The sequence below is a fragment of the Heloderma suspectum genome, chromosome 13 (genome assembly GCF_057233095.1).
Source record: "Heloderma suspectum isolate Gila_16-S chromosome 13, 16-S_ref, whole genome shotgun sequence".
Taxonomy (NCBI): Eukaryota; Metazoa; Chordata; class Lepidosauria; order Squamata; family Helodermatidae; genus Heloderma; species Heloderma suspectum.
Window position 1 is genome coordinate 5,430,262 of NC_139470.1, and position 14,985 is coordinate 5,445,246.

The window sequence follows — 14,985 nt, forward strand, 5'->3', positions numbered from 1 at the left end:
TTGGCGCGCAAGCAACGGTCGCGTCCCGAGGACCCACGGGAAAGAGAGAGGATCTCTCTCTAGACCATAAGTTCAGGGCCGTCCCATGATTCTCCTTCAAACGGGGACCAACTGCCTAACCTGGAGCATAGGCTACTCTGCTATCTTTCCCCAGTGCTGTTCCTTGCTTAGTTGCTGGTGATTAGCATCTGAGAGTCATTAAGTTGCAAAAGGATTAAAGCCTTGAAAATAATCCTTTTGTCTGTGTCTTGAGTTGGCTATTGGGGTAGACTGTAAGAGGCAGCTAGGGCGCTCCTGACATTCTCAGCCAGCATGGCGATAATGGATGTTGCGGTCCAACGTGTCTAGAGGGTGCCAATCTGGAGAAGACTGCATTAATCCAGAGGTGGGGTGGCATTGGACAATTTCTTCCAAAGTCCACATCAAGGGTGCAATTCTATGAATGTTTGGAGAGAAACAAGTCCTACAACTCCCAGCATTCCCCAGCCAGCAATGCTGGCTGGGGAATGCTGGGAGTTGTAGGACTCTTTTCTCTCTAAACATGCACAGGATTGCGCCCTAAATCAATCAGGAATCCCATTAAATTAAATCCAGAATGTCCACATTAAATCAATGAGGAAAAGCAGAAGACCCAGAACACAGGGCTGGTCATCTGGTGCATCACTCGATTACTGGTCACACCAGTTATTTAAATATTTATTTAATTTTATTCCTCCTCTCCGCCACTACTTTTAAGGTCAAACCATCACAAGGCAGGTTACAAATTAAAAAGCATTGAAAGAATACAATACGACAAGCAACACTGCATCAAATTAAAAACAGAGACCAGCAGTAAAATTCAAGAAAAGACAAGACATCTGCTCCCATCGGTAGTACATGCCCTGGTCTCCTCTCGTTTAGACTACTGTAATGCGCTCTACGTGGGGTTACCCTTGAAGACGGTTCGGAAACTGCAGCTGGTACAGAACGCGGTGGCTCGCCTGATTAAAGGCAGCCGCCGGCAAGATCACATCACTCCAGTGCTGAAGGAGTTGCACTGGTTACCAGTTGTTTTCCGGGCCAAATTCAAGGTGTTGGTTTTGACCTTTAAAACCCTATATGGTTCCGGCCCAGCCTATCTTAAGGAGCGCCTCCAGCAACACCAGACAGGCCGCTTAACAAGATCAGCCTCGGATGGCCTTCTCTCTGTCCCATCAGCCAGGACAGCTAGACTGGTGGGGGCGAGGGAGAGGGCCTTTTCTGTGGTGGCCCCCACTCTGTGGAACTCCCTCCCTAGGGAACTCCGCCATGCCCCCTCTTTAATGAGCTTCCGTCATGCATTAAAAACGTGGCTGTTCAGGCAGGCATTTGGGGTGGGTTAGGGTACATTAGAAAATGTTTTTATTGTAGAATTTTATTGTTTTAAACTGTTTTTATTGTATGTTGTACATCGCCCAGAGTGGCTGGGTGACCAGCCAGATGGGTGATTAATAAATTTAATAATAATAAATAAATAAATAAAATGGGGGAAAAAACAGATTTTAGGGTCCACTGGAAATATTCACACTGCACCTCCCCAAAAACCTTTTGTAGGGGAGCTTACAATCAGGTAGAATAAGAACACAGCATTACCATTAAATCAAAACGCAGCAGATAAAAAAAATAGCAACATAAAAAACAGTGAAAGATTGAAATCCCTGAAAAAAGAAATAAGTCTTCCCAGGGGTCAAAATAACATTCAGGTGGGTACTGGGCAAGCCAACCTGAGGAAGTATGCTGCAGATGGGGCACCACCATCAAAAGGTCCCTTGATTTCTAGCAAATGGATAGCAGTGTATTGCAGCTCAAGCGAGGAGAAAGAATTCCCCCAACTTTAGTGTTAGAACTGTGTTGGCTCATTGCAACATCAGGCAATGACTCACATCTGTCAGTCATCAAGTGGCAGACAGGAATGTGCATGAATCAACCCAATGACAGAGCTGATGTCCGAACGAGCCCTCGCAGTTTCAAACATCACCAGCTGCACTTGAAGATCACCCAAAATACCACGCTTTTCAACAGGGCAATTAGCTGGAGTCACCAAACAGACAGCCCTCAAGTAAATCAGTTACGTGCATGTGTGAAAAACCCCCCAGACTCTGCCCTTAGTAACAGTTTGTAAACTACAGCTGTCGTTTCAGAAAGATGGACAGACAGACCAAGGTCAGTTCCAAGCTAGACCTGTTCTTCCATGCAAGTGGATTTGGAACAGTTACTGGAAAAGAATACACATGATGTCCGCGTGGCTTTTTGAAAGACCGGCCAATAGGACACGTGTTGTTCCCTCCCCACCAAAAAAAGGGAAAGCTATAATTTCTATAGTTAAGCAGCTTTTCCATTCATCCAGCCAGCACCTTTAACCCCATTCCAAAGAACCTTATCCTGCATTTCATTCACCATCTGTTTCTTCAAAACAGCTGGTTAAACTGCAGCACCGGTACAGTTTGTTCCAGGGTTACACTGTGCTCAAGAGAATAAATAAGAAGGAAAGAATCTTCCATACCTTTAGGAGGTAAGGTTTTTAATAAATTTCTATTCAATGCTTGTTGAACGTAGTAACCAGTTCTCCACAGGCTGCTCTCATATCAGCTGTGTTTTGGACGTCACAATAAACCATGGTTTATCTTGGTGGAAATGAACCTAGGGCTCATGCACTCTCCCCCTCTGCTCCTGCACAGCTGTGGAGAAGGAGTCCAGAAGCTTTTCCTTCTGTTGTTGATTAACCACAGCTTGTTGCTGCGTCCAATCCTGAAAAACTGTGGCCTATCTTAACTGTGGTTTGTTTGAATAACAAGCCAGCTTCAAACCACGGGTTATGAACAGGCTTATTTGAACAAACCACAGTTAAGACTGAACCACAGTTTAGGGTTTGGCCATAACTGTGTACTGTAGATGATGAGAAATGCAAGCTAACGCTTCCAATTTTAATCACGGCCCATGCCAGAGGAGGAGAGGGGAGAAGAGGCCACGGGTTGTTCATGTCACCAGAAGCCACAGCTGATAGTACTGTCCAAACGCAGTCATCATCTGGAAAGTCTCCGAACCCTAGGGAAGAGAACAGCAATCTCCAGCTTCAGGTGTGTGAGCAAACAACAACATTGATGGCATCCAGTTACATCAGCAATCCTACTGCATTTGTTGCAAGAAACAGACAGCAGATAAGAACACACAACACAAGAATAGGCTATGGTTGGCAAGAATCGGTTGAGCCACATGGCTGGCTGCACACAAGACCCAGCAAAAACTCTGTGCAAGTATCCCTCAAGCACAGATGTGCTTGGGTGTCATGACTCCCTCCCAAGGCTATCAAAACGGTTAAGTTACTTCCAGAACAGATACAAAGCTGAAAGTTGGTCCAAGCCCAAGTTGAGAGTCTGAGATGTCGTCCATCCAAATCTACCAGACCCCATATTCTCAAATGGGCTAAACTGGAGCACCCCAGAAGAACAGAGGAAGCTGGCTTAGACTTAGTCAGACCCTTAGTCCATCTAGCCCAGTATTGTTGATGCTGACTAGCAGCAATGGCTCTCCACGGTTTCATGCAGGAGTTTTTCCAGCCCTACCTGGAGATGACAGAGAATGAACTTGAGATGTCTTACATGCAAAGTAGGGGCTCTACCACTGAGCTATGGCTTGTCCCAAATGTCAGTCCATCCCCTTGTCCAATATCTCTTCATTTCAATGGAGCAGGATGGCATATTAAAAAGCTTAAGAGTCAGTTACTTAATAAAAAGCCAATTAAACATTAACTAAATCCTTTCCTCTTACAATTTTGCAATCAGCACTTTCAACAGGAAAGAAAAGCAACTTGCAGATAGAGTGTGTGTGTGTGTTTCTGTGTGTGTGTGTGTGTGTGTGTGTGTGTGAGAGAGAGAGAGAGAGAGAGAGAGAGACACACACACACACACACAGACAAATGTTCTCAAGTTATGTTGCACACAGATCAGTTCTTGTCCCTCACTCTGAACGTAAGAAAAGCCATGCTGGATCAGAGCAAGGGTCCATCTAGTCCAGCATTCTGTTCACACAGTGGCCAACCAGCTGTCGACCAGGAACCCATAAGCAGGGCAGGAGCGCAACAGCACCCTCCCACCCATGTTCCCCAGCAACTGGTGTACATAGGCTCACTGCCCCTGGTACTAGAGGGAGCACATAGCCATCAGGACTAGTAGCCATTGATAGCCTTTTCCTCCATCAGTTTGTCCAACCCCCTTTTAAAGCCATCCAAACTGGTGGCCATCACTACATCCTGTGGTAGCGAATTCCATAGTTTAAATATGCACTGTGTGAAGAAGTCCTTCCTTTTATCTGTCCTGAATCTCCCACCAATCACCTTCACAGATGACCCTTTAATCTGACACAAGGTTAAGGGCACAATCCTATGCATGTTTAGACAGAAAAAAGTCCTGCAACTCCCAGCATGCCCCAGCCAGCAGGACTTTTTTCTGTCTAAACATGCATAGGATTGCGCCCTTAACATTTTACATACCAAGGCTGAATTTCTTCACTACTTGAGACAGATTGGGTAATTGTTCAAATCCACATCAGCATTCCATTAAGAAAAAGGAAATGTTCGATTGCAACGTTATAGCTACGTGCTACTGAAAGGTTAAGCATTCAAAAGGAACTGTTCTCAGTCTGGTGGATATACATGACTTGGGACTCCACTCAACATGGTGTCATCATCCAAAGGACAAGCATATTCCAGGGCTTTTGCAGTAAGGCAACCTAGAATTTCTGTAGAAACTGCTTTATGTGTCGAAGACTAAAGTACTCGCTTACAGGATACAAGAAATATTTGCAGGGATAGATCAACCCCCCAAGCAGAGCCAGCTCCAGGTTTTAAGGGGCTCTCAGCAAGATGGGCCCCCAGCCACCATTTTAAATCTCCAGCAATGCTACATCAACCACACTGGGGCATTGTGGGAAAAATTTAAAAGGAGGGTAGCTTACAGATCCAGACCCCAAGTCAGCTGTGTGCCTCAACAGCCGTCTAAAGATGCCAGATTTTGATGTCCCATCATCAAATTCCGCTTCCCCAAACTAACTTGCTGCAAACATATGAAGAGGCCAACTTCCATGGGGTTGTATTCAATGTTAGTCCTACTTAGAGTAGACCCACTGAAATGAATAGGGCACAAGCTAGACTAGCATTGGACATGACCCACTGTCCAGAATTCTGTCTCATCTGAGCCTCGGCTTGTGATCCTCCAGGATGCGGAAGGCTGCATTAAGGTCATCTTTAGAGGGCCTTCTCCAGGTACCCCTGCCATCAGAGGTGTGGCAGGTGACAACTGGGGACAGCACCTTCTCGGTGGTAGCACCCCATTTATGGAACCATCTCTTCAGGGAGGCTTGTCTTGATGTCAAATGGGCCCCGGGCAAAGGACTTCTTTTCCCAAGCCTTTTCAATGTGAATTTCTATCCCCTGATGACTAGTTTCATGCTGCTATTTCTGTCTGCTGTTTTTAGATTTTTATTCGATTATATTGTTGGGTTTTTATTGTTTTGTCCGTTTCATAACCCATCCTGGTAAAGTTCTGGGCAGGGGATAAATACTAAAAAAAAAAACCACTCGATAAATAAAAAATCTCCAACAGTGCAACTCAAAGCCCGCATCACAAGGAGGTTGAAGTCTAAAACTTGCACAAAACATGCCAACGTGGTTTTCCATGGATTCTTCCGTGATGTACGATGCTTCTGCTAATTGCGGTGTGTGTGCGTGCACAGATCTAGGCAACGCCCCCTGACCACCTGCAATGAAGACATCCCGTGAGCCGCACAAAATTGTCCGAGTCGAGCTTGCTTTACAAGCACAAAACCTTGGCAGAGAAGGCCGAGACCAAAGGAACATGAGCAATGACCTTGGGGAAGGTTCCCTTCCAGATGAAGGGTGCGCAGTAGAAGGTCAGGCCATGGCTGTCTGCTAGAAATATCTGGCAAAGAAAAGAGCCAAATATTTGAAAGGTCTCACTACGTTGTTTTGTCCTCTCTGTATTTGAACTTGGTTTTAGAAAAACAAGTATGGCTCCACAGATATGGCTGAACAGCTTCAATGCAGCGAGGCATCACTGGCTGGTGCACTGCGCACCCTGATCAGAATAGTTACAGGTAAGGCACCCAGGGCCATGATTCTGTAGAAGCATAGGAAAGTGGCAGAACTCATCGAGTTCCTAGCCCTTATGATCATGAAGATATGCTTGAAAGCATATGGGCAAAACGTCTACTGAGATTTTAGAAACCAAAGGAGTTGCTGAATAAGATTGTTATAGTGGTAGGATAGTAAGAAGATCTTCAACATGCAGTATACCTCCTTGCTTCTCCCCTCTGACAAGCAGGATGCATCTTTAAAAACAAATGCCTGAGTTTGGTTGTTTCCTCTTCCCTCGTCACCCCCTTTGCCTTTTGTGTTTTGTCTTTTAGATTGTAAATCTGCTCTTTTAGTTTGTAAATCTGCGGGAAGGGTCCTTCCTGTCCGTCAATGGTCTTACGGAAGACACTTGGGAGCCTTTCTGGTCGAAGGGTTGTGGAGGATAAATAAATAACAGAGCACAGTGAAAAATAAATAAATAAATAAATAACAGAGCACAGTAAAAATGGCAGGAATCCAGAAAGGTTCACACAGCACTTGGCCAATCTGCATTACTTGCACATTTGAAAATTTTTCAAATTTTCTTTTCTTCCCCCTCCCAATTTAATTTAGGGATGTATGCCATTTCAATCACGGATTTTCAGATTAAAAAAAAAAACTTGAAAAGGGAAAAGACAGAAATGGAAAGCCCATTTAGGATTTGTACATTTACACCAAGCTCAAATATTCAGAATCTAAAGAGAGATGTCACAGCAGCACGAATTGTATAACCCACTACGGTTCTTCCAAGCTCCTCCCCGCCCCCTTATACTTAACATGAAATTTTTGATAGGCTGCTAGCTTTGGCAAATGGAGCACCTCCTAAATTCCGTTCAACCACCTCCATTTTCTTCGCTGTCCCCTCCAAGGTTTTGCAAATATTAATCTCGCTTGTGTTAATATGTAAAGAATTTGTTCCTGAACCACCTCACCTCTGGACAGGCCCATCTTCATGGTGGTACTACTAGTACAGCTCATCACAGCTTAGGCTGCAACCCAATTGTGACTTGCAACCTACCAGTGTATTTATTTTATTTAACCGCCCAATAACCTAGTTTCTCTGAGTGTTGTACAATTCCTTAAAAACATAAAATACAAACAGTGAATAAAAACAGCACACAATGAAAGATAAAATTAGCAGCAGAGGATAAACACACTCTAGCACACAAAACCAAAGTAAAAACAGTTCTTAAAAATGTCTGGGAGAATAAGAAGGTCTTCATCTGGCACCGAAAAGCCTGTAACATAGGCGCCAGGTGAGCCTCTCTGCGGAGAGCATTCCACAAACAGGTGCCACCACTGAGAAGGCCCTCTCTCTTGTAGCCCACTGCCATGCCTCATTTGGCACAGACACCTGGTGATCCGGATAGGTAGATACAAGAGGAGATCTCAGGTAACCTGCCCCCAAGTCGCTTAGGGCTTTAAAGGTTAAGACCAGCAGTTGGAATTGGGCCAAGAAACAGACTGGAAACCAGTGCAGATGGCAAAGTCCTGGCATAAGATGATCACATTGGACATTCCCAGTTAGCAGTCTAGCTGCCCTATTTTGGACTGACTTAAATTTCCAGACCATTTCCAAAGGCAGGCCCACATAAAACATTGCAATAATCCAAAGAGGAAGTTACCCGAGTGTTGAAGACCAATGAGAGCTTCGGCTAATGGTCAGTATAGAAATGAAATGAAATGAAATGAAACAAATAAATGTGCATTTAACCCCAGATGGGCAACACAAATCAGAATACAAAAAAAGGGAGACAGTTTCCTCACCACCCGCTTTTGTTTCTTTGGAAAGCACATGCACTACTTGCTGAGTAGGGGGTTGGGAGCTGGGAGCCTTGTGCCAAAACCCAGCCTCTCTCATTGGATTGAACCGCCATCTAAAATAGGGTGGGCAACTTTAGGAGATCCAAGGGCCATTTTCACTCCCTGGACCTCCCCCCCACTGGCAGATGCCAAAAACAGGGGGGGGGGGGAATAAAAAATATAACAACAAAATGGCATCCGGGGCTGCTACACAGTGCAAAAGGGTCCAAATTTGTTTGCTTTTAGGTTCTAAAACAACAGAATGGAGAAAGGATGCTGGAACCTCTCCTTGTTACACAGTACCCCTAAATTCCACTATTTTGGTGAAAGGTAGCCTGAATTCAGAGAGGCTCTATTCCAGTCTTGGGAAAGACACAGAGGCAGCCCCTGTGTTTTGAAACTCCCAAGCACACTGCAGGCAGCTGTATGTATACGTGACCTCTTGCAAGCATCCTTTCTGGCCAGGCTATTGTCTTTTGATCTCCTCTACCACTCCTGATAACACTTGAAAAGTTGCAGATCTCCCCTGGGGGGACAGTCAGGGAAGCCCCCACCAAGTCATATGCTATGTTTGATTTTAGCTTTCCTGCTTTAAGTCAGATGGGAGGAAAAACCATGAACCAGGTTTACTGTTAAACCTTAAAAAAACCCCACCACAACAACACTGTTTCAACCCCATAAACCCGCATTTTGTCAGAACTGAATTGGGATGGGGAGACCTAAATTTGGCCTCAGAAAGACAACACGGGGAAAAACCCGACGTTCCAAACGTTCAAGCTTATTACACACTACTGATATGACCACCTCTCTCATCCCAGAGAGGTCTTTTCCTTAAGTCAAAGACAGAGATCCTGTCTTCCTCTCAAATCGAACACCTGTGAAAAGTTGAAACTATGCTCCTGGCAATGGCCGGAGAGCTAATGCAAGACCCTCTTCCCCTACACACCAGGAAGGGAAAACAAAAGCCACTTTCTACCCCTTCTAGCTTTAAAACCAGTTTCCCAAATCCAAGGAGCCATCTTGAAGTGAGAACTTAGTTTTTCTTTTATTTTAATTAGTAAATCCTGCGAGCGAGGAATAAAGGGAGCAGCGCCACAAGTCTCCCGACCCCAGGGAGTCTTTACTCCAGGGGTACTTCCAGATGGAGAGCTCCGAGCGCTGTCAATGAGAAGGCTCCTGAACAGATTTTCTACAGTATGAAAAAAGACAGAAGCAGCGGTGGGAAAACACGGGAGGGCTATGGGTGGAAGATGATGACATCTGGATCTCCATAAAACTCTGTGAAGGAGGCAGAGTGATGGAGAAATAAAGCTCTACACACTCCCTGCTCGAGAGAGCAACCTTTCTCCTCTGTCTCTTCCTTCTTGTTCGTGAAGAAGCTCCAATGCAATCCAAGTCAGCAGACAAGGGCAGCGTTGCATGAACTCTCATTTTTTCTTTCTTCTAACTGGTCCCTGAGCCAAGATCCCCCAAATATTCTACTTGCATCCCCAACACATCCAGGGCAGAAACTCTGCTCCACGCCTCACCCTCTGCTTCCTTTCCTATCTCTTTCTAAGTTCAACATAAGCTCCCTCCTCTTGACCTTTGGCACTTCCTCTCCAACTGGCTGGGCTCTTCGTCTGATGAAGTGAGCTATACTCCACGAAATCCTATGCCACAATGTATTAGGGTGCAATCCTATGCATATTTAGATGGAAAAAAGTCCTACAATTCCCAGCATTCCCCAGCCAGTCAGGCTGGCTGGGGAATGCTGGGCGTTGTAGGATTTCTTCCTGTCTAAACAAGCATATGCTTGTACCCTTAGTCTTCAAAGTGCCAGAAGCCCCCGTGGTTGTTGGGCTGTTCCCAAAAACCCTGCGAGGTTATCTCTCTTCTGCAAGCCGCCATGTCTTTAAACTCCCTGTTGCTCTTCTCAACCCATCTGTTTTCTTCAGAAGTGCTTCAATTTACTCTGCCCCCCTCCCCGCAAATGCTCACAATCCACAAATCTGTTTCTTTCCCTTTCAAGCTATAACCAAACTGAACCCACTGTTCCCCCTCCTCTCTTTTCCCTGCCCTGCCTCTCCATAATTAGCTATACACTTTGCTAGGCAGACACACAGACCAATATTTTTCTCCATGATATTTTGTGCTGGTGTTTCTCCCTCCCTTTAAGGGCTAGTTCTCATTTAACAGCTAGATGCTAAATGCTTGAATCAAAACTGTATTAAATTCATTTCTCTTTAAAGTGCCAGACTACCACTATCTTTTTTAGTCACACATACACAATTTTCTATGTATCTCGCTGGATCACTGATTTTTAAATGCCTGTTATCTTTCAACTTTCTCCATTTTGGATATATGATTCTAATTCCCCTGATGTACAATTTAAATTCACTTTAACTGTTCTTTAATGAACAAATGGCTTTCAAGGACCTTTTCTACAGTCTCCAGTTTCCGTAGTCCTTGGGCTGTCAGGTTTTCCTCAGCATCCATAGTTCAGCATCAAGAAAATCCTTCATATGTATGTTCAGTTTACATGTATGTAACATGCATGCATATGAACAGGCACATGTTAACAGACTCTACCTTTGCAAGTTGCATAGGAGAAAGTTGCATCGGCATTTCTCACTACCGCAGTAGGAAAAGGTGCACGTGACAAACATTCTCCATTTCTAAGCAACAGTTAAGAGGAACTTTGTCAGGGCCATAAGAACGTAACAGCTGTGCTGGATCAGACCAAAAGGCCTCTCTAGTCCAGCATTCCGCTCCCACAGGTTATTTATTTCAAAGAATTCCTATGCCACTTTTCATTAAAAAAAATAATCCTAAAGGGATTCGCAAGAGAAAAGCATTATAAAATACCATAAAACCAACCAATAAACAGTAATAAAACAATAAACTCTCATATTAAAATAACCACGAGTAGTTGGCTGTGCTAACGGCCGGGGGAATGCCCAGGCAAAGAAACGTATCTTAAGTTGCTGGTGGAAACACTCTGCACTAGGAACTCATGCGATTTCAGTGGGGAGTTCATTCCACAAGGTGGGCGTCACAACAGAAAACGCCCTCTTCCACACCACTGCCAAATGAACCATGGTACAGTAAACAAGCCCCCCCCCCCTCAGAATGCCGAGACCGGGGCAGCCCATACGGGGGAAGGCAGTCTCTCCGATAACCTGGCCCTCCACTGTTTAGAGCCTTATACCCCAGCAGTAGGCCCTGAACATAGTTCGGTAGCTACTTGGCAGCCAGCGCAGAACTTTCATCATAGGAGTCACATGTGCACGGTAGGAAGCTCAACTGACCACTCTTGCTGCTGCATTCCACACGAGCTGCAGCTCCCAACCAGTGTGAAGGGCAGCCCCATACAAAGCGCATTACAGTAGTCCAGTCTTCAGGTTACCAATGCATGGATCATTGTGACCAGGCTATCCCTGCCCACGAATGGTCATAGCTATTGCACGGCTGGGAACGGGCGCTCTTTGCCACCATGGCCACTTGGGCCTCGAGCGATGGAGATGAACCCATGAGCACCCCATACACCCACCCCTGTACCTCCTCCCCCCGTGTAGGCCTCCCTGCTCTCTACATTCTGAGGGGGAGGCCTTGCTTACCATGCTACAGCCTACTGATGTGATGTCTATGCGAAGCCCATAAGAGGGACATAAGAGCCCTGCTGGATCAGACCAAGGGTTCATCTAGTCCAGCGCTCTGTTCACACAGCGGCCCACGGGAAACCCACAAGCAGGACATGAGTGCAACAGCACCCTCCTGCCCATGTTCCCCAGCAACTGGTGTACATAGGTACACTGCCTCTGATACTGGAGGTAGTACATAGCCATCAGGATAGTAGCCGTTGATATTCTTCTCCTCCATGAATTTGTCTAGCCCCCTTTTAAAGCCATTCAAATTGGCAGCCATCATTACTTCTTGTGGCAATGAATCCCAGTTTAACTATGCTGAGTATTGATATTCTTCTCCTCCATGAATTTGTCTAGCCCCCTTTTAAAGCCATTCAAATTGGCAGCCATCATTACTTCTTGTGGCAATGAATCCCAGTTTAACTATGCTGAATATTTCCTTTTGTCTGTCCTGAATCTCCCACCACTAACCCTCATTTGATGACCCTGCGTTCTAGCATGATGCGAGAGGGAGAAAAAGCTCCCTGTCAATTTCTCCACACCATCTCATACATACGGCTCTCCCAGGTCCCCACTTACTCACCTTTTTTCTGGACTAAAAAGCCCTCAACGTTGCAACCTTTCCTCAGAGTGGAGTTGCTCCAGCCCCTTGATCGTTTTGGCTTGTCCTTTTCTGCACATTTTCCAGTTCTCTGATATTCTTTTGGAGGTGGGGCAACCCAGAACTGTGCACAGTATTCCAAGTGTAGCTGTACAATAGATTTTTATAATCCTTCCCCGATCTGGTGGGAGTTTTAGTACAGCATGTGTGGAGGACACCAGATTGGGGCCAGCTCAATTATAATCTACGAAACTGACATCCATAAAAAGGTAGAGGAACAGACGATGGCGCAGATGAGCAAGATAAAGGACGATCCTTCCTCTTCTCTCTCAGTCATAAACCAAGTTAATCCTGCTGGGAACCTGGCAGGATGGAGCTTTCCTTTCTCTAGTTTCTGTCTTCTCCAAGTGTTGCAGGGGAGGGGATATGGGAAACCAGGCCTCACCCCCTATTGCTGCCTTCCCCAATCTGGTGCCCTCCAGATGTTTTAGGCTACAACTGCCAGGATTCCTGACCACTGGCTATGCTAGCTGGGGCAGATGGGAATTGAAGCCCAAGACATCTGGAGGGAAAAGGGTGGAAACGGCCACCATACCACAACCCAGCATAAGTACACATCATGGAACTCGGTGTATGTTCTTCCTCTGTTTACTCTCCAACCTCCTTGTGGTCCAATTTCAGATTGTAAGATCCTTGGGGCAGGGACCCTGTCTTCTTGGTATTACACTGCAAAGTACCATGCACATTGACGGCACAATAAATATAATAATAAATAACAGTAGGTTGAAACCAGCCTTGCCCAACCTTCCTGTCCTCCAGACGTGTTGGAAAAAACAACTCTCATCATCCTCAATCAACATGCCAGGCTGCCTGGGGATGAGGAAGTCCCCAGGTTGGGGAAGATTAACTTAAACCCATCGCTCCACTTTTTCAATGGAAAGGAACAAAAAATGCAAGACGGCAGCAATATAAGAAAAAGAGGAAACCTTGTAGTGCATAAAGTTGATTTATTTGGCCCAATGTGTCCCAGAACACGTTTGGCCAGATAAAATATACTTCTGCACACCTGGAAGATTCCTCTCTTCCTCCATCCGTGCACACTTCTCTCGGGAAAAGCTCCTCAAGGAAACTTGCTGAGGCTCACGCTAGGTCCACAAAAATAAAATAAAATAGCAATGCGGAGAGCAAAGATGAGACATAAAGGAGGGGTGGCAATGGAAAAAAGGACAGAAAGCCACTTTGCCCCAAGGTGTTCTAAAATGCTGCCCCCCTCCCAAGAAGCAGCTGCACCAACAGGGCGCAAGGAAGGGGTCTCCCCCAGAATCCTTTGCAAGGTCACCGCCGAGGTCGCTGGGGCAAACCATGTGGGGAACCGCGGGCCAAAAGCCCTGGCACTGCAAAGGATTCTAGGTGGTGGGAAAAGCGGGGGGCCGGCGATGGGCGCTTGCCTCGCGGACCGCACCGGGTGCTGCTGCTGCTGCAGAAACGCCCCTCAGCCTTCGCTTCCTCTCCCCGCTGCCAGCTCAGGCTTGCCCTGTCACGGCCGCCGACCGGTCGACGAAGTGGGCAACACAGCCCGCCCCACCCGGGCGCCCTCCAGATGTGCCCGAGTACAACTCCCACCACGCCCGCCGGGCATGGTGGGCGTTGCAGCCCAGCCCATCCGGAGGGCGTCAGGGCGGGGGAGGCTGGTTTCGAGACCCTCCAGCCACCGCCACGCCGGCCGAGCCCCGCGCCTGTTGCCGAGCGCCAGGGTGCGAACTGCAGCGCCCGGCTGTTACACACGATCGAACCCTGGCCCGCATCCCGGGCCTGGCGGGCGCACAGGGGAAGGCGGAGGTCCCGGACTGACTCTGCGAAGGGCCTAAGCGGGCTGCGACCCGGCGCGCCCGGGCAGAGCCGCTCAGCGGCCGCGCCGGACCCCGGCGGGCTCGCGGCGCCCCCACGGACAGCTGCGCAGGGGCGGAGGCCGGGCCTCTCGCGCGGGCCCCTGCGCGCCCCTCCCCGAGGAAGCCGGGCGAGGCGGACGGGGGGCGGCGGCGGCCTCTGCGGCTGCCCCTGCCACGTCTCCCCACCTGGACCGCGCGGCCGGCCGGGCGGCCGCACGAAGAGGAGGCAGGCGGGAGGGGCGGGCCGGAGGGCCCCCTCCCCAAAATAAAGGCTGCTCAGCCGCAGGAACAGGGCGACCATCATCCCAGCCAAAGGCGCGGTTTCTTTGAAGGGCTCCGCAGGGTATGTAGTAGCCTGCAAGGCCCTTAAAAACACACCGCAACTACGGTACCTCAGCCTCCCCTCCGCAGCCACGCAGCCTACCTGGAGCTGCTGGAACTCCTGCTCCAGCTCCGTCCACGCTTCCTCGCATTTCCGCAGGGGCAGCGCCATGATGCGAGAGGCCGGCGCCGCCGCGATGGGCGCTTCGCCTCTCCCGGCGGCGGCAGCGGCAGCGGCGGCCAGGGCCAAGAAACAAGCCGCCAGCCCCGCGAGCCCCCGCAGCTGGTCCCGGGACCACGTGCACAGCTGACGTCAGGCCAGGCCCGAGACGCCCTCCGCGAATGGGATTGCTCCGGCTGGGTCGCTGTTGTTGTTATTTAAAAGCCCTTAAAATAAACAAACGAACATTTCAGCCATTGCAATCGGGTTGGTTTTGCTAGGCGCACTTTGCAAGCGGCCAGTCCTCATCAATCAAAGCAGCTCTTCCTCATTCAGGTTCAGATCCAGGGTAATTATTCCTGCACTTGGGCCTCCCGGATACTGTCCTCCCTGCCGTGCTAATGAGAGGTGGTTAAATATTATTTCAGAAAAGTGTG

At 47.8% G+C, this 14,985-nt stretch overlaps 1 protein-coding gene across 2 annotated transcripts in view; it reads right to left on the reverse strand.

Annotated features, from left to right (window-relative positions):
- The window catches only part of TMEM120B (transmembrane protein 120B), a 31,531-nt gene extending 16,852 nt beyond the window's left edge, over window positions 1-14,679 (reverse strand). For both annotated transcript variants that reach the window (XM_084820140.1, XM_084820141.1), the window contains exon 1: window positions 14,492-14,679. In XM_084820140.1, the coding sequence (XP_084676266.1) occupies window positions 14,492-14,560 (69 nt within the window). In that variant the 5' untranslated portion in view covers window positions 14,561-14,679. The remainder of the gene's footprint in view (window positions 1-14,491) is intronic.
- Window positions 14,680-14,985: the final 306 nt, after the last annotated feature.